The 17,585-nt window shown below is 50.1% G+C and overlaps 5 protein-coding genes across 5 annotated transcripts; 3 read left to right on the top strand and 2 right to left on the bottom strand.

Annotated features, from left to right (window-relative positions):
* The first annotated feature begins 1,788 nt into the window (after positions 1-1,788).
* On the top strand, positions 1,789-4,418 carry EDB82DRAFT_500345 (uncharacterized protein). Its single transcript, XM_025735607.2, has 2 exons — positions 1,789-3,965; positions 4,012-4,418. Exons 1-2 carry the CDS (start codon positions 2,131-2,133, stop codon positions 4,283-4,285), a joined length of 2,109 nt encoding a protein of 702 aa, XP_025586296.1. The 5' UTR covers positions 1,789-2,130; the 3' UTR covers positions 4,286-4,418.
* On the bottom strand, positions 4,419-5,660 carry EDB82DRAFT_500343 (uncharacterized protein). The gene has a single exon (XM_025735606.2). It carries the CDS (start codon positions 5,451-5,453, stop codon positions 4,437-4,439), a length of 1,017 nt encoding a protein of 338 aa, XP_025586295.2. The 5' UTR covers positions 5,454-5,660; the 3' UTR covers positions 4,419-4,436.
* Positions 5,661-7,263: 1,603 nt separating this feature from the next.
* Positions 7,264-10,225, top strand: EDB82DRAFT_179504 (uncharacterized protein). Its single transcript, XM_025735605.2, has 2 exons — positions 7,264-9,118; positions 9,166-10,225. Exons 1-2 carry the CDS (start codon positions 7,426-7,428, stop codon positions 10,104-10,106), a joined length of 2,634 nt encoding a protein of 877 aa, XP_025586294.1. The 5' UTR covers positions 7,264-7,425; the 3' UTR covers positions 10,107-10,225.
* EDB82DRAFT_179500 (CwfJ C-terminus 1-domain-containing protein-like protein) lies at positions 10,225-12,512 on the bottom strand. Its single transcript, XM_025735604.2, has one exon. It carries the CDS (start codon positions 12,417-12,419, stop codon positions 10,344-10,346), a length of 2,076 nt encoding a protein of 691 aa, XP_025586293.1. The 5' UTR covers positions 12,420-12,512; the 3' UTR covers positions 10,225-10,343.
* A 2,017-nt stretch (positions 12,513-14,529) lies between these two features.
* EDB82DRAFT_500337 (aspartic peptidase domain-containing protein) lies at positions 14,530-17,394 on the top strand. The gene is made up of 3 exons (XM_065608623.1): positions 14,530-15,184; positions 15,241-15,535; positions 15,584-17,394. The coding sequence occupies exons 1-3, from the start codon at positions 14,737-14,739 to the stop codon at positions 17,256-17,258; spliced, it is 2,418 nt and encodes an 805-aa protein (XP_065464935.1). The 5' UTR covers positions 14,530-14,736; the 3' UTR covers positions 17,259-17,394.
* The last annotated feature ends 191 nt before the right edge of the window (positions 17,395-17,585 follow it).

Raw genomic sequence — 17,585 nt, 5'->3', positions numbered from 1 at the left:
CATTAAGTAACCTCTTATATACTACGGGCCTTTGGTCAGAAGATTTGTATTCTCACAGTCCGTACCATTGAACCGCACATCCCATCCCTCGCCCAACAGATTGCTTCAGTGTCAGTGAGGCCAAGGCTAGAATTCGGCAAAAATCGAAACAGGTTGAGAAACCAAAGACAAAGCAATAGACGAAAGCGTCCAATCAAATGAGTAGTTACCAGTTCTCTCAATAATACGACTTGGCACGAATCCATACCCTGTGCTGAGAGAGGCTCGGAATGCTACAGTACGGTTGTCAAGGTAGGTTCGTAGCCCGGCTCTCGGCCTCAGTACTATGACAATCAACACTCCTACCCTTCTGATCTTGCTGTATGTTTTCTTGATTGGAGTTGGGTACGGCGGCATGTTATCTGTTGCACTTCTGGTGACTGTAGCAGCCGTATCACACGATGAGCAGGCCGTTGCTACCTCGGCCAACTACGCGTTCCGATCGACGGGCTCTACTATTGGGGTCACAATCGCCTCGACAGTCTATCAGAACTTGCTCCAGAAGGGACTACATAAACGTTCCGATGACCGCGGGGGATCTGCGGATGTTATAAGACGAATCCTTGACTCACTAGATGAACTGAAGCATCTCCCTCAAGGGTGGAATGAAGGTGTATATGAGGCATATGCCGTTGCACTGCGGGGAGTATTCCTGACTGGGCTATGATTGGCCGTGCTGGGACTGGCGGCAGTAAGCTTTTTGAAGGAGCATAAACTTCATAGTACTATGTCTCAGGCTGAGGAGGAATAGTTTAACACTGTTGCTGTACACCTTTGCTGCTAAGAGTACCTCAACAACCACGAGCTACTTTAAATATCCCATCCCTCTTTCTTCAATGTTGTCTCTCTAATCAGGTTGTCTCATAAAGTCTACAAGGAAACGAAGAAAATATCGATTCAGTGAGTATGAAGAACCTCGAACCCTCAGGCATTTCTGTTATCAGAAACCTGTACAAGGTGTGCTGTCAAATGCTCCATCACTTCATTGTACACGCATCTCCAGAAAGATTGAGATACATCGGCAGGAGGATGGAGGCCATGGAATTGAAAACAGATCTGTCAAGAGGTGATATCGTCCAGCTGATACAACTACAAGAGATAAATAAAGTAGTCATCAGTGTATATAGCGTCAGTGATGTCCTGCAAATCTGTGGGGCTACTTCTGACCTAGAACCAAATTATACACCATTATCATACCAGTCTCGTTTGCTTCAACGCTTATATCTATTAGCGATGCTCTTCGGCCTGGCACTCAACTCGAGGCCTACCAGTGCCTTAAGAGCATTAATGGTGAGTATACTACATATCTCAACAACAACAAAGGTGACTTCAAGTTGATGCAGACAAAGTCAAACTACTCGAGTCTACTCTGGAGATCAAAGACAGGCGGTGCGGATATTGTCTGGATGCAGTGATGGGGTTTGTATGTGGGTTCCAATGGGAAAGCGTCGTATCAGAGTAATCCCGGTCAGCTTGGGCACGGTGATCTTGTTCTTATTGTTCAAAATGATGGAAATATGTGCATTTACTTGGGTGGGAACTGCAGGTTCTCGTCCAACACGGCCCATTGATTCCCAAACATTGATTCACTTTACTAGATTAAATTGAATAGATAAAGAGCAGAGGCAACTAATGATGTCAGCTTCTTACTCCGATTGGTGCCGGTAAGGCCGCCTAAAGTCCGCGGATATCGGGGTCGGAGCTTATGGAGCTCTTTAGCTTACCTTCCTCCCCCACTAACGTACCTATGATGGACCTGAAGATGATCCATTTCTGAAAGCGAGAGGTTTTTTCCCTTTCATCTCACTTAAACTCGCCTCATCTTCATCTTCATCTTTCACTTCTAAGACATCATTCTTATTTGGCATTGGTTATTCTCTATCCCCAACCTTCCCCAGATCTTGGACTGGAGGCGTCTCTCCTTCAATTCGAACCACTCACGACTACGATAGACGCCACAAAGAGGGGCTTAATCTCATTCAGCCTAAGACCGAAGACGTCAGCATTTGAGGCTCAGCAGGACACTATACAAGGGAGCATCAGCCTCAAACACTCTCTCTCACTCATCATCTCTTCAATTCAATCGCAAAAATGAGTCGTCTGGCTGGTTGGTTCCGCTCGGGCACTGCGACCCCAGCCACAGATGCAAACAGTGATGCTGGTTCCATCTCCACCAAGGATAACATGGCTAGGGAAATGGAGGACATTGACGACGCCATGGCTTCCTGCGGACTCATTATGAATGACGATATCGACGGTGCATGGGAAAGACTTCAGACGGGCGACTCGTCATTCCACCAGCTCGGTCTGGCTGTTACTATCTTCATGCGCTCAGTCCTGGGTTTCGAAAAGGCGGTCATGACAGAGACCACTACTAAGCTGGATGAGTGCGAGGCCAAGGCATGGGCAGACTACAAAAAGGCTCAGAAGCACGGAAAGGCTCGTGCAGGAAGTAAATTGTACCCTCCTGGTACCGAGTTTGAGCTTGTTCGTGCTGAGACGCAGCTCATGGGTGCCGTCGTTGGTGTTCTGCACGAGAGTCTCATTGACGCCATGAAGAGCTTCCTCAAGCTGCGCAAGGCATTCATGACTCTTGATGCCATCATTGAAGCTGAGACAAAGATCTTAGCCACCATGCCTCAAGCCACTTCCCAAACATCTCTATCCGCCAAGCCAGTCACCGATGTCACAAAGAGCATGGAGAAGCTCGACATTGACTCCGCATCTGGTACCCAAACACCAGCTAATGTGGATTCTTCAAGTTCTTCAAACGCAGGAACAAATGAAGACGAAAAGGTTGATGAAGGGGCACCACTCAAGGAAGCCAGGTCAAAGGCCACCGAGTCCGACTCTGTTCTTCTCGAGAACCCTCTCGACGTTTTCGTCCACTCTGGCGCAAACATGTGCTTTGGTATGATCCTTCTTATGCTGACCCTCGTGCCTCCTGCTTTCACCCGTCTGCTCTCAGTTGTCGGCTTCCGTGGTGACCGCGAGCGTGGTGTCCGTATGCTTTGGCGCTCTACGGCCTACTCCAATGTCAACGGTGCCATCTCCGGTCTCATCCTGCTATCTTACTACAACGCTCTCCTCGGTGCTGTCGATATTCTCCCCGATGCCAATGACTTTGACGAAGGCGCCGAGGTTGTTGGTCCTCCTCGCGCAAAATGCGAGAAGCTCCTTGCCTCCATGCGATCTCGATACCCCGACTCTCGCCTGTGGCTCATCGAAGAAGCCCGACTGTACAGCAACGAGCGTAACGTCGCCAAGGCTGTTGGTGTCCTCAACTCTGAGGGTGAGTCCAAGATGAAGCAAGTCACCGCCCTCAACAACTTTGAGCTCTCCCTCAACTCTATGGCCATGCAGGACTGGAACCTTATGCGGGATTCGTTCATGCGTTGTTTGGAGCTCAACGACTGGAGTCATGCTCTGTACTACTACATGGCCGGTATCGCCTCTGTGGAACTCTACCGTGACGCCGTAGCCGCGGGAGATGAGGATGAGGCCCGTCGCCAAAAGGCCAAGGCTGAAGAGTACCTCCGCAAAGCGCCCGGTGTAGCGGGTAAGAAACGGTTCATGGCGCGCCAGTTGCCCTTTGAGGTGTTCGTGCAGCGCAAGATCCAGAAGTGGGAGGATCGCGCTAAGAGCTTAAGTGTGGACCTTGCTGATGCTATTGGCGCGAGTCCCGCGGCAGAAATGAGTTACATGTGGAACACCAACAAGCGTATGGGCCCGGCCGAGCTTGAGAAGGCGGTGGGTGGAATGAGTTGGGACAGATGCACTGCTAAGCCAGAAGTGGCGGAGAAGATCAAGGCCGAGATTGATGAAATGGGATCATGGGCGCTCATCACAGCGTCACTATACAGGAACCAGAAGAAGTTTGTCGAGGCCAGGGAATTGCTGGAGACACACGTCTTGAAACACGACCGGTAAGTCGCATGAACTCCGAAGGCGAACGTTGACTAACCATATCAGATTTGTATTCAAGGGTCCGACAAAAGATGACTACGTCCTGGCAGCAGGAGTATACGAAAAGGGCGCCATCGCTTGGTCTGAGTGCTGCAATCCACCAGAGGGCACACCCGAGGAAATTGCAGCATACCGACGGGAAAAATATGACGAGTGTGTCAAGCAGATGGACATTGCCAAGGTGTGGGAGACGTTTGTACTCGACACTAGAATTGGTATGAGGGTGCAGAGCGGTATCGAGACGCTCAACTGGTTTGCAAAGAAGATGGGATACAAATAGACGAGGCGACAGCAATCATCGGAACGGGAGTTTGTCTACATAGAATGGTTGCATTCATTTGGGAAGAGATGGGGAACAATCACTTAGGTTGGGATGGGATGGGAAGGTTATAGCATCAATTGAAGAACGAAGTTATGATGATGGATATTAACTAAGTTCGCTTAGATCGCAGCCTTGAACTCCTTCTCTTGCCACCCTCATCACTGTTTGAAAACTTGTCAATTCCTCCTTTGACAGCTCCCATGCCGCTATCCAACTTTTTCGCGGACCTTTCTTTGACGTGATGTTTCTCCGCTTCAGCTTTCACGTCATCCAGAACATCACGCCCACGACCAGTGCCATTCATCCAATCCAACAGACCCCATGCGCCGTAGTTGCAATTGCCTCCACTAGCATAATGCACCGCTGTGCGTCGTGTCATACCACCCATGATAATACCGGGTACGATACTATACCCCGACATGGCAAGAGTCTCTTCAGCCGTACATAGCGAAAGGAAGAGGAAGTATGTAAGTAGGTGTGGGCGCAACGCAATAGATGGCAAGTAGATAGGAAGAAAGCGATGAAGAAGTATAGGGATTGGGTGGTCCGCAAATAGTTGAAGACTATAAGGCGCCGCTGACCTCGCGTGGCTATATTGCTTGTGATATTTCGCAATTGCGCCCTTTGAGTGCAATACGTTGCGATGGATGTAGTAAGTCAGCACCTCTCTGGCCGTCAGCATCAGCAGAATATGCTTAGCCAACTGCCACGGTAAGGGCAGTACCGATGCAGTCTTGAAGTCATCCTCTCCAAGAATATACTTGAAGCCTAGATTTGACGTGCCCTCAGCCGCAGTCACAAGCGCCAGGTTCACCAGCACTAGCGCAACCTGGCGTACGATGAAACGGCCATTACGTTGTGGAAGTGAAGCGCGGCCACCAAGTTTGACGGACTCTGCAGCACTAGGTACGGAGGTGTCGAGAAGAAGGGTCAGAAGAGACGGTATAAGATACAGGACGAGTCTTATGGCAAGTGTGCCAAGGACGCGAATGCGAAGAGATGTATGGGACAGAACGAGGGTTGTCCATGTCATGTAGAAGAAGAGAAGATTGAGAGATGTAGACCATGATGCGGAAGCAGGTGACAGCAGGTATGATAAGATGGGAAGGGAGAGAAGGACGTCCATGATGTAAGCAACAGACAAAGTGGTGATGGTGGTTTTGGTGTTTTGGACTTGGCGTTGGCTAGTGGCGCATCACTCTCATCGTTGAACGGGAGGTTGTAAAGTCAAAAAAGAGGGGGGTGCAGAGATTATCACGAGTTGTTATGATTCACGGGTAGATCTTAAGGAGAGCTGTTTAATTTGCAATGCCATGACGTCGCAAAACTGCTTGATCCTGGAACGCGGACCTTGAACTTGAGTGAGATTTGGGATAAGAAATAATGACGTAGGTGTGGCGCTGATCCCACAGCCACATGAGAAATACTACAGCCACAAAACAGAAGAACCCTGCAAGCAGTCAAAAGTGCCATCTCATCTCGTTAGAAGACTGACTGTCTGTAGAGATGACTTTTCATTGCGTAGATAAGCAAAGACGATAATACATTTATTTTGTCTTTGTAAAGCTGTTGAACTGCCAACGACCAGAACAATGCATGAACTTAAATGCAGGTACATGCAGCTGAGTACAGACACTGACATGACAATGCATCATGCATCTTCTCAGCCATGCCGACAATGAATTGATCGATACCCATTCAAAAAGAAAAGTAGACCCCTCAATAAATAAACAATGTGACTTGTTTTGAACCAGTCAGCAGTCTCTCTCAAGACAGCTTTCTCAGCTCAAGTTTTTAACTAAAATGCACATCCATCCACTGTGGATCATGCTCGGGAGTCAGTGGAGTTCGGGTCATTAATTGGTCCCCTCCCTCCCCATGACCACGAGGATCTACATGCACAATGCCTATTGCTCGTGGCCTACAGTCCGTCTGGAATTATATCTGTGTTAAGCTTTTTTCCTAGAGTCACCAGCTAAACTTTTAGTTTCCGCTGAAATGTTTGTGATAAGAAGGAATTGTCGATGGAATGCAAAAACTATGGAATGACAATAGACAGGGGATATGCTAGTTGAGCGAATGAGAAAGGTCGCAAGATCCAGGGGAAAAAGCTAACTTGCATTTTCAGGGGTCTAAATGCTCAGGGGTTCAGTCTAACTGACAATTGAGCGTCAAGAAGAAGAAGAAACTGGAAACACAAATGAGAAAAGGGCTGAAGTTGAAGCTGGTCGGAAACTCACTGCAATCCATGTCCTGGTACTGCAGTCTCCCATCGGAACGTAACCCAAACTGCCTCTGATCTCGGTAACACAGCGAAAGAACAATCTTAGGCCCCCTCAGGTTAGGCACATTGAAACCATTCCTCCTCCAGATTCTCGATCCGTCAACGTTGCAATCTCAATCGCTCAGTACTACTCTATACTCATCTCTGTCTGTCGTATTTATGATGAAAAAAGTAATAATACACTTTGGGCCTCAATAACAAACTTGCGACCTTGCTATTCATTGATAGATAAATTGATTGGCCCACTTTCTCTCTACTAGCCTCGTCCAATAATTCTTTCTCGCCCTCTCTCTCTTCCTTCCCATCCTCTCGCTTCTCCTCGTCAACCACATTTGCGCGCCATTCGAAATAATTCCCTTGCCTTGCCTTGCCTTTGACCTTTACCGCTTCAATCCTTGACCCTTCCTTTGTCTCTTCCTTTTCATTTTCTTCTTTCCATTCCTTTCTTCCATATTTTCTTCTACGCGCGACGAACCCACTTAGCTCCATATCCTATCTACTACGACCCTAGTTATTACACGCCTCTGGACCGATCCACCATCACCATTTCCCGCCAACAAACTAATATCCCACGACGTTTGCCTTTAATCCGAGACTTTCACACCATTTCATCCCTTTAATCAGAGGGTAGGCGCGTGCCACCCCATTGTTTGCGCGAGACACGCATCGCCGTCCGGTTTCTGTGAAACACACAAAGAAGCCCTTTGGGATATCTAGCATCCCTTGACATCCACTTCTCAAATTCACAACTGACTCAACGCCCTACTACGCTACTTTAAATCACCCAAGTCGGTGGCACGCAGAGGCCCCAGCCATGAATTTTGACTCGGCTGATGTCCCCCCTATCCCTCATCGTGCCCACGGCCATCACTCTCATGGATACAGTCATTCTCGACGTCGTTCGCTACAAGGCCCCTCGTCAAAGCGCTCCTCAAATGTCCCTCCCGCCAGTCCCGAGGTTATCTCAAACTTGATCACCAGTCTGAGCGTCATCTCCGCGCCCGCGACCTCCCACTTCGAGGCATCTCCTCATAGTCTTTCTTTGCCAGCGAGTCCAGGTGGTTACAGTCAGGGTAGCTTTGGCGTCGATTACGGAGCTTTCCACCAACCGAGCCTCGACGACTTACGACAGGATCCCGTCTCCCTCGACGAACTTGCCGCTCTACCTCCCGTTATTCGCACCTCGAAACCTCCCAGCGGATACTCTGCGCTAACCGCTACAAAGAGCCCCAAGAGTCCTCGAAGCCCGAGCCGTGAAGGTGGCCTGCGATCGTTTATCCGGAATAGTACATCCCGACCTTCGTCCAAAGGATCCTCCCAAGCCTCTAAGAACGATGATACGCAAAGTATAGGCGGCCTTTCAATCGAACGACGCTCCGGTGTGGTGACACCCGAATTGAATCACAAACAGTCGCACGACAGTTGGGGCAAGAAAACATCGAGAAGTGCAAAGGGCCTTATGTACATGAGCTCGAGGGAACGCCTACGCGAGAAGGAGGCAGAGCGAAAACGAGCATCTGGTGGAGTATCAGCTTCGTCATCAGGTGCATTTGCTGGAGAGAGTGTTCACAGCGACGGTCGCAACGATCCCTTTTTCGCCGAAACAGCCATTCGGGAAGAGTCTCAGTACGATCTTCCAATCGAGCGTCCAATGGATGGGCCTTGCGCTATCCCGGCGCGGGGTTCAAGTCTGGCAAAGACCACCCAGCCCTTGCGATCAAGTGGGAGGAGGTCAAGGCAGGAAGGTGCAGTTACTGATGTTATACCAGAAGGAGATGAACATATGCGACCTCGAGAACGGGAGACGGATAGAAAGAGACCGTCGCATAATACACATCAATCGAGGTCGTCCACAAGATCGCCCGTCTATGGTCTCAAGGAAGCTTCCCCTTCCAAGACCACTAGTGTGGCTGGTAGGAGCTTCCTTGACATCAGTCGAGACGACGACGGCTTAAGCGATGAAGAAGACGAAGGCGCACCCTTCCCTGCTGTTGCTCAGAACAGAAAGCGAGATCAAAGTAACGACCGCAATGATCGGAGACGATCTGGGCAGCCAAGTCCAGCGCCAGTGGAAGGGGTCAAGATAAAGCGTAGCAGTTCACGTCTCAAGCGCTTATCTGAGCCTCTACACCTCAAATCTGAAGACCGAATTCGCTCCTCTAGTCCTCAGCCGCCAGTTCAGAACCAGTCGCGCAACAACCACCACGATCGACCTCAATCCGCCGACTCTGTCGATGGCGCCGTTGACTCATATTTATGCTCGCCACGGCTGTCGCAAAAGATTCGACATCCCCAGACGGGTCGCGTCATCTCTTTCTCCGAAGTGGGTGATTCTGAGGGTTCTGCGGTCTTTTGTTGTGTCGGAATGGGCTTGACGAGATACATTACTGCCTTTTACGACGAGCTAGCATTGACATTGAAGTTGCGGCTCATCACTCCGGATCGACCAGGTGTTGGTGATAGCGAAGCTTACTCAGATGGAACTGCGACGCCGCTTAGCTGGCCTGGTAAGTCGATGTCTTTACGTGTCACAATGATGTGCTAATTATGATAGATGATGTCTACGCTATCTGTCAAACGCTTAAAATCACCAAGTTCTCGATTCTCGCTCACTCAGCTGGCGCCATTTACGCCTTGGCCACGGCACTCCGAATGCCTCAACATATTCGAGGCAGGATACACCTCCTTGCGCCGTGGATTCCTCCATCCCAAATGAACGTCTTCGGTACTTCACAGGCTCTGCCCCCAACCAACGCCATCCCGACTGCCCAACGTATCCTTCGAGCTCTTCCCACGCCCATCCTCAAAGCTGCCAATAGCAGTTTCATGACGGCAACAAGCAGCTCCATCACAAGCTCGTTGCCAAAGACACCACGACGAGGAAAGAAAAAGAACGGCCGCGAAAGCACGGGGAGCTCACGGAATGTCACACCAAGTATCGATAAGGAGAATTTATATAACAAGGCTACTACAAATGGGCATGGTGATACAGAGTTCGACCATCCCGCTGCATCAGATAATATGGATAGGATGAGTATTCCACAAGGCACAAGAGGTGAATCAGATGTCATCGCTGCGGCGACTGACGCCATGGCGGATAAGGAACGTCAGATGAACTACGACCTGCGACTTACCCACGCTATTTGGGAACTCGCGACAACAGGAGCAAATCCTGCTGTGGACCTTTTGGTCTGTCTCGAACGACGACACACCATCGGTTTCCGATACGTCGATATTACAAGACCAGTTGTCATTCACCATGGCAGCAGAGACACTCGCGTCCCCGTTGACAATGTTAAATGGCTTGGCAAGACTATGCGTCGCTGCGAAGTTAGAGTCCTCGAGGGTGAAGGTCATGGACTCATGGCTAGCGCGAGTGTCATGGGCTCGGTGCTCATGGAGATGAGTAAAGAATGGGAGGATTGGATGAAGGTCACAGGGACCGAGGGGAGGAAAGATCGTGAGAGGGGTCGGCGAGGGACTCTCGTGCGATGAGGGAACTTTTCTTTTGTGATTTGGATAATGTCATTTTGATACCCCAGAGATGACTTCTTTGCTCTGTTTTGGATACCGGACCAGGGCGGGGGTGTTATCTCTGTATTTTCTTAGATACATTAATCTTGAGGACGCCATGTCCTGGTAATGTCTTATACATATCATGGCGGAGACGCTATAATGACAACTTGATAATGATACCACCACATTTACACCTTCAGTTCCTGCTGTGCATGACTATCCCTCAGCCAACATCCTCGTCCAGTCAAACTTCCTCCACCCCTTCTTGAAGCCCTCTACTCTTGGATCGCCTCTCATCCACTTCCCTTGCTTCTTGATAATATGCGGCTCTGTATCGACAATACCACCTAGAACTTCTCGCGCAAAAAGGTCACCCTTGGGCCATCGCCCCGCATCTTCAACGATGTGCCCCAAGCCTCCATCCAACGTGAACCAGACGTGGAAATAGGGCATCTCCTTGGCAATGCTGCGTCTAAACGCTGAGCGTCCCATGCCGTCGCGCGCTTTGGCACCTGTATCAATGATCTTGCGATGCTGACTCCATTCCTCATCAGCTGAGAGGAAAGCTTCCTTGAAGTACGCGGGAGCCATGGCACCTTCTTCATAAGGGATGGGAACGGCGACCATGGCGGCGTGCATGCGACGATGAGGCTGCGCGGCGTTTTCGTAGAAGACGACTTCACGACCTTGCTCATGGTACATGCGCGTCAAGCTCTTCATGAAGTTGCGAATCTCTTCCCACTCGTCGTCGTCACATTCTAACAAGTTCGACCGATGCGCAAGAGGTGCAATGACTGCACCTCCAGACGAAATCTCAGGTTCTGTAGCGATCGTGAGGAACGCGCGCGTGCCGAGGGCGATAACGGGTGCAAGAGGTGGCTGGTTCTTGTCTTCGTGGTGGCACAGTGGACAATTGTCCAGCGCGCGGGACATCTTCTGGAATTCGGAGACGGCCATATTTTTAAGGTTGATGTCGGACTTATGGATGCGCTTTGCGAGTTTCTCGGCATTCTCGTCCATGTAATCCAGCCCATTATCGAATTTGCCATCTTTCGCGATGCGCTCCGCCAGACGGAGACCTTCGCCGCCTGCTTGGCCCTTTGTACGGCGTTCTTCACGGACCATATCGTCGATCGTCATCTCTGTATTCTCCTCGACATTGCCTCGCTCGCGGCCACGTTTGTTGGTTATGACCTTGGCTTCGTTTCTCCTGCCGGCGAGTTGACGGTTGTCCATGACGCCGAGGACTACAGCTTCAGGATCCGATTGGGCGGCAGAGAACATGGCTGCTGCCTTGTTGTATTCCTCCTCGAGCTGAGCAGCATTGGGGGCGCGGCGGAGTTTGGCTTTCATCATCTGCGCGCGGAGACGATTGAGAGCGGTTTGGTCCATTGCTGGAATGGTTGTTGTTTGGGGGTGTGCGTCTGGAACGATAGTGCCTTGTTCGGGTTCGGGAGGTGGTGAGTCTTTGTGCTGGCTCTTGATCCTCTCGCGGTATAGATCGCCGGTTGGCTTCTCGTGGCCTTTATAGTCTTTGCCGTAGATTCTTCGACGTTCCATCTCTTCTTTTTCTTCGCGAGCTTCGTCAAAGGGGCGCAAGTCGCCAAAGCGTTCGAGAGCGACCTCTTCGACTGACCGGCCGCTTTCCTCGGCTGCGGTGTACACGGCTTTGAGCTTTGTCATGCGCCAGGAAGAACCAGCGTCACCAAAGGTGTAGTCGACGGTTGGTTGTGATGGAATGTCGAGCTCATCAAGAGATTTTCCCTCATTAATGTCTTGGATGTGATTATTGATCTCGCGCTTGGACACGACACGCTTCGGCTCTGGTTTTGGAGACGGCGACTTGTTCTTGTCTGGACGGTGGATATAATCGACTTCGATAGATGAAGGGGCGGTCATCCAAGCATCTCTCTGGGCAGACTTGGACCTATCAACGGTGTCTCGGCTCTGAGGCTTCTCTTCGTCAGGGATGGGAAGATCCTCTTTTGCGTCCCTCGTTTTGCGATATCGGTCATCGCCATGTTTGTGTCGCGATCGGTGACCATCGTCGTCGTCGTCGTCGCGTGAGTGTCGCGATCTCTTACTTCTGTGTCCTTCATCGTCGTCGTCGTCGTGTCTTCGGTGATGTCGGTGTCGATGTCTATCTTTATCGCGTTCTCCGTCTCGTTCTGAATCGTGTCGATGATGATGTCTGTGTTTGCGATGACGCTTTTCGTCTTCGTGTCGCTCTGCGCGTTCCCTCTCTGCTTTCTCAGCAGCTAGAGTCTTTTCGAACTCGTCTAGGCCGTCCATTGTAGATGATTGGAGACTGGCCTGTAATGATTTGTTGTGTTATAATTGAGAAATTACAATTCAAGATGGTTTGTTACGTCAGGTCAGAAAAGCTGGCCAGCGTCAAAAGTGGGGCCATTGGAGGAAGCTCCGGTGGATATTGAGCCTCAGCTGCAGTTTTGAAAGCTTGAATATTCAAGATTACGAACGGAGAGTAGATCACCAAACGCTTAATGGGGCATTCATAGACATTAACACAAGTAGATTTGGAGAGAAGAAAGGTCATCCTAAATCAAGCCTTTTCCTACTCCAAGAATGACATTAAGAACACTTGCTTGATACATTGAAGGACACAATTATTCGACAAACACTATAGTCATCAGCGTGGATCAAGGAGTCCAAATAGCATAACGCGAAACTTTATCTTCATCCAGCACATTTCTAGGTTAGCCATCGATTCTATCTACAAGTTTTCGATCGATGAGACACGACCATTTACTTTGCGCTCGTACAATTGGCAACGTATTAGCTATAGCAACGGCAGAAACATGTTGTCGTTGTGGTTTAGGGTAGGAGTGAAGGCGTCGGTGAACTTGGGCATGGGCTGGGAACCCAAGAGTTCCACGGCTACGCGACTGGATGGCAAGGAATTGGACGTATCACTTTCAAGAACTCTATATGGAGAAAAAAACATCTACATTCTAGACTCGATGAGCTGACACACGGTTGCTGGTATTGTTCGTTGGCTTGATCACCAAACCTTCAACTGCGTCATGGCTCAATCGCACAACCACAACCCCACGATCGGCTCTCCAATCCATTCTCAGACAACCTTTACGCCCCCAAGATCGTCTCTCAGAGGAGCAGTTCGTCTTCGATTGTAACACAATGAGAGGTATTGAGGTGGTTGGCTCGACTTTATTCATTCTCTAAGATGGCTGTACCACCAGAACTAATGCACCCGCCACCGACCGTTAAACTTTGGTAACAATTTGGATCTGTCAATTGGACATATCTGCAAGCCGCATCGTGATGAGAACAATTGGTACAGACGCCATGTGTAAATGCGAAATGACGAGTCTCTAGACACACTTGTCGCACACCAGAGTGCTGCTGGCGACAACACTGTGTACTAAGGTAGGCTGGCAAAGGACGACAGGTTGCGCAGCGCCTTGCTGATGTTTCAGACACTTAGCACACATGGACCAAGCGGTTAATTGCAGCAGAGAAAGTGATCGACCGAGATTAAACAATGAATATCTCGCTCGCCTCACCTGATCTCATCTCATCTCATCCGATTTTTAAAAAAAAAAACAAGAACCGGGAGCCGAGGAGATAATCAATGTCTCGGGTGCAGTGAAGGAGGTTGATCAATTAATTGATTGAAAGGAGGTTGATTACCCTTGTTGCACTACAGATGGATGTAACATCTGTAAATGTGCAAATCATGTCTGGGTCTACCCTTGTTAGACATCCCTCTCCTTCTCAGCTTTGAAGATCAGATCTGGGAATAAAAATACAACAAACCCCATATTTTTGTTCAACCTGCTACGTGCTCGTGCTTGTGCTCGTGTCGCGAATTGACGTTTGAGGAAAAACCGAGGAGTGGGGAGAAGAGGGTTGGGCGCTAAAACAAAGCAAGTTGGTTGCGATCTACGTAAGCTGAAAGGGTCAAGTCAATTAATTGCTGACATCTGACCCGGCCCCTAATGAGGGTTTAAGAGCTAATAAGAGTGACAACCTGTCATGCATGAGGGAGCCTCGTATTCACTACCGTCTCCCGTATAGCACAGCAGAGTTTGTCGAAAGGGGGTTCACAAGTATATTTGACTGAGAAATGGCATTGTTTATGGAGTGTCCATGTTTGAGACATATCCGCCATTCTCTTTAGATTTATTTCCCATTGACATGAACCATTGACACTTGACACTGGCCGCTCAGACTCCGTACCGTCTATATTGAGTCTAGCTTCAGGAACAAGTGAGAAATCACGATGCTTTAGCGAGTGTTACCAAGTGGACTTGTGCTAACCAAGCTGTGTGACCACCCCCCTGCTCATGCATGCATGCTGCAGTGTCAGTGTTTTATATAGAAACCACTGGCTGCTAATAGTCCCGCCATTCCCTTTTCCCTCATCCCAACCCTTCTTTTTACTCTCCCTCATTCTTTTTGAGGGTATTGCCATTTGTTTCATTTATCCCGGTCACTCACTACGCCGGGTTAACAAAATATATCTTATTTCCAGTTTTTGATCTTTTTTTCCCTTTTCTGCCTTTTTATTTATCTACCTTATTCCCTATGATTTGATCTCTAGAATATCTCAATTGCATTTGTAGAGATGTTGTCCACTCTTTTCCTCGCCGTTGCGGCCCCCGCATTGGTAACCGCCTTCAACGGCGCCAACGTCCCCGTTAGCAACGACGATAACACCCAAGATGGCCTCATCCGCTTCCCCCTCAAAGTCAGCACCGGCGCACCCGTCGTAAAGGGCGTCACCAAGCGACAAAACGAAGTCGCCCTAGAAAGTCAGCAGAATGGCTTCTTCTACAGCATTGACGTTACCCTGGGAACCCCCGGCCAAAAGGTCACCGTCAACCTCGACACCGGTTCCGCCGAGCTTTGGGTCAATCCTGTGTGCGAAAAGGCACAGCAGCCTGCGTTTTGCGCCCAGTTTGGACATTTTGGAGAGAGTAGCACCTTTGTCGACTTGAATACTACCGGTGGTGTTGTCTACGGTACCGGCTATGCGTACTGGAACTATGGCTACGATCATGTTGTTGTTGGATGTGAGTATCTACAAACCACTCGATTGAAGTGGATCTATTGCTGACTTGACATTCAGCTGCCAGTATTCGCAACCAGGTTTTCGGTGTCGCATACGATAGCTCCTTCACTGGTGTTGGTATCATGGGTGCTGGCCCTGACCTGAACGGTTGGGATGCGCCTTATCCTCTGGTCATTGACAGCATGGTCAAGCAGGGTCTCATCAAGAGCCGTGCTTTGTCGCTCGATATTCGCACAATTGACAGCGACCGAGGTGCCGTTATCTTCGGTGGTCTTGATACCGCCAAGTACTCTGGCCGTCTCCAGAAGCTCCCCATCATCCCCGCTGCATCCTCCCCCGATGGCCTCACCCGGTAATTATTTTTGTGTCCACATCAAGGTCAATGAATTAACATTTCTAGATACTGGGTCAACCTCGATGGCATTAGCCTCGTTCAAGAGGATGGTTCCGTCGACTCTGCCTTCTCTGGATCAACCCCCCAGCCTGTCCTCCTCGACAGTGGGTACACCGTGAGCGCCCTGCCCGGAGCCATCTTCAACAAGATCGTCGCCGCTTTCCCTACCGCAAAGTCCAACGGCGGCGCTTACGTCGATGTTGACTGCTCTGTCGCCGATATCAAGGGTTCCGTCGACTTCAAGTTTGGTGACAAGACCATCAAGGTCCCTTACGCCGACTTCATCTGGCACAACGAGGAGCGCTGTGTTCTGGGTGTCTTCCAGGACGATGACTTCCCCGTTCTTGGAGACACTTTCCTCCGCGCTGCTTACGTCGTGTACGATTGGGACAACCGCAACGTCTGGATCGCTAACAACGAGGACTGTGGCACCAACCTTGTTGCCATTGGTACTGGTCCCGACTCTGTGCCTGACCTGGTTGGCCAGTGTGGTTCTGATTCTGAGGCTACTACCACTTCTGCTTCTGAGACGGCTTCTGCTACCGAGACTGAGACCGAGTCCGAGACTGAGGCTGTCACCTCGACTGTTACCGGGGACGTCACTTCTGTTGAGACAGTTTCTGCTGATACCACTACCGCCTACTTCCCTACCACTCGCTACTCTAACACCACGACTGCCTTCACTGGAAAGGATACTTCTTCCACCAAGAAGTCTACTGACGGTTCAGGCGAGTCTTACGAGCTTCCCAGCTACACTGACTCTGCTGCTTCCACAACCATCACCTCCACCGTCGTCACCAGCAAGGTCTACACCGTCACTGCATGCCCTCCCAGTGTCACAAACTGCCCTGTCGGCCAAGTCACTACAGAGACCATCACTTCTCTCACGACTTACTGCCCAGGCTCAGACGATTCTTCTTCTCACCCTACCACAGTCAAGGGCGAGGGCGCTCCCCATCCCACCGCCGTCCACCTCACTTCCTATGTCACTGCCACAAATGTGCACACCGTTACATCTTGCCCCGGAGAGGGAGCCTGCCACACCAACGTCATCACCGAGATCGTGCACAACACACAGGCTGCCCAGCCCGAAGAACCCACTGGCATCTTCACAATCCCCGAAGCCATCCAGTGTGGCGCTGGCAACTTTGGCTGCAAGGAGGCTACCACCAAGGGATACCGCACCGTCACCATCACTCCCGTCGTTAAAGCTCCCAAGCCCACTCCTGTTCCTGGCTACTGTGCTACTTGTGGTCCTCTCCACAAGGGTCACGGACATGACGACAACAACGACGAGACTGCTACCGGCGGCTACACTGCCCCCGGTAAGCAGACTGGTGGCTATGATCTGCCTACCCAGGTTCACCCTACCCAAGATTATCCCAGACCTACTGGCGATTCTCACAAGCCTAGTGGTGACTCTTCCAAGCCTAGTGGTGACTCCCCCAAGCCCAAGCCCAACCCTCTCGAGGAGCTTCACACCTACCTCCCCACAAACGTTTACCCTCAGATCCCCTCAAGCAACACTGTTGCGACAGTTGTCAAGCCCACAGGCACACCACAAGCCGGTGGACCTTCTGAGCCCGCAGGCACTCCCCCTGTGGTCATCAACGGTGCATCAGGCTGGAACGTGCCTGTTGTCGCCGCTGTTGTTGTGTGTGCTTTCGTTGCAGCCCTATAAGGGATGATGAGTGGTTATACAATACTTCTTTTTAATAGGGCCTTGGGAAAGAGCCTCCTCGTTTTATCTAGAGCGCATACATAGTTTTTTGAACTGTAGATATGGTTAAATTTATTTTATTTGTTTATTCACAGAATGATTGTATTAATTAGATGCGACCGCTGTCTCTGTAGGTGAAAGGCCTGCCACATGCTACGTCTGACCAATGATCAAGACTTCTCCATCGGCGCTTGTCCGACCTGCTGTACAAACAGTGAAGTCCATCTGTTTCCTCATATTTTCGTCTTCTCCAAACGGTAATATGGAGAAAAAGACTCTTTTAGTCGC

Source organism: Fusarium venenatum, assembly GCF_020744135.1.
Source record: "Fusarium venenatum strain MPI-CAGE-CH-0201 chromosome Unknown EDB82scaffold_2, whole genome shotgun sequence".
In the NCBI taxonomy this organism is placed as follows: domain Eukaryota; kingdom Fungi; phylum Ascomycota; class Sordariomycetes; order Hypocreales; family Nectriaceae; genus Fusarium; species Fusarium venenatum.
Note: the sequence above shows the minus strand (reverse complement) of the source record. Positions and strands in the feature narration are given on the sequence as shown.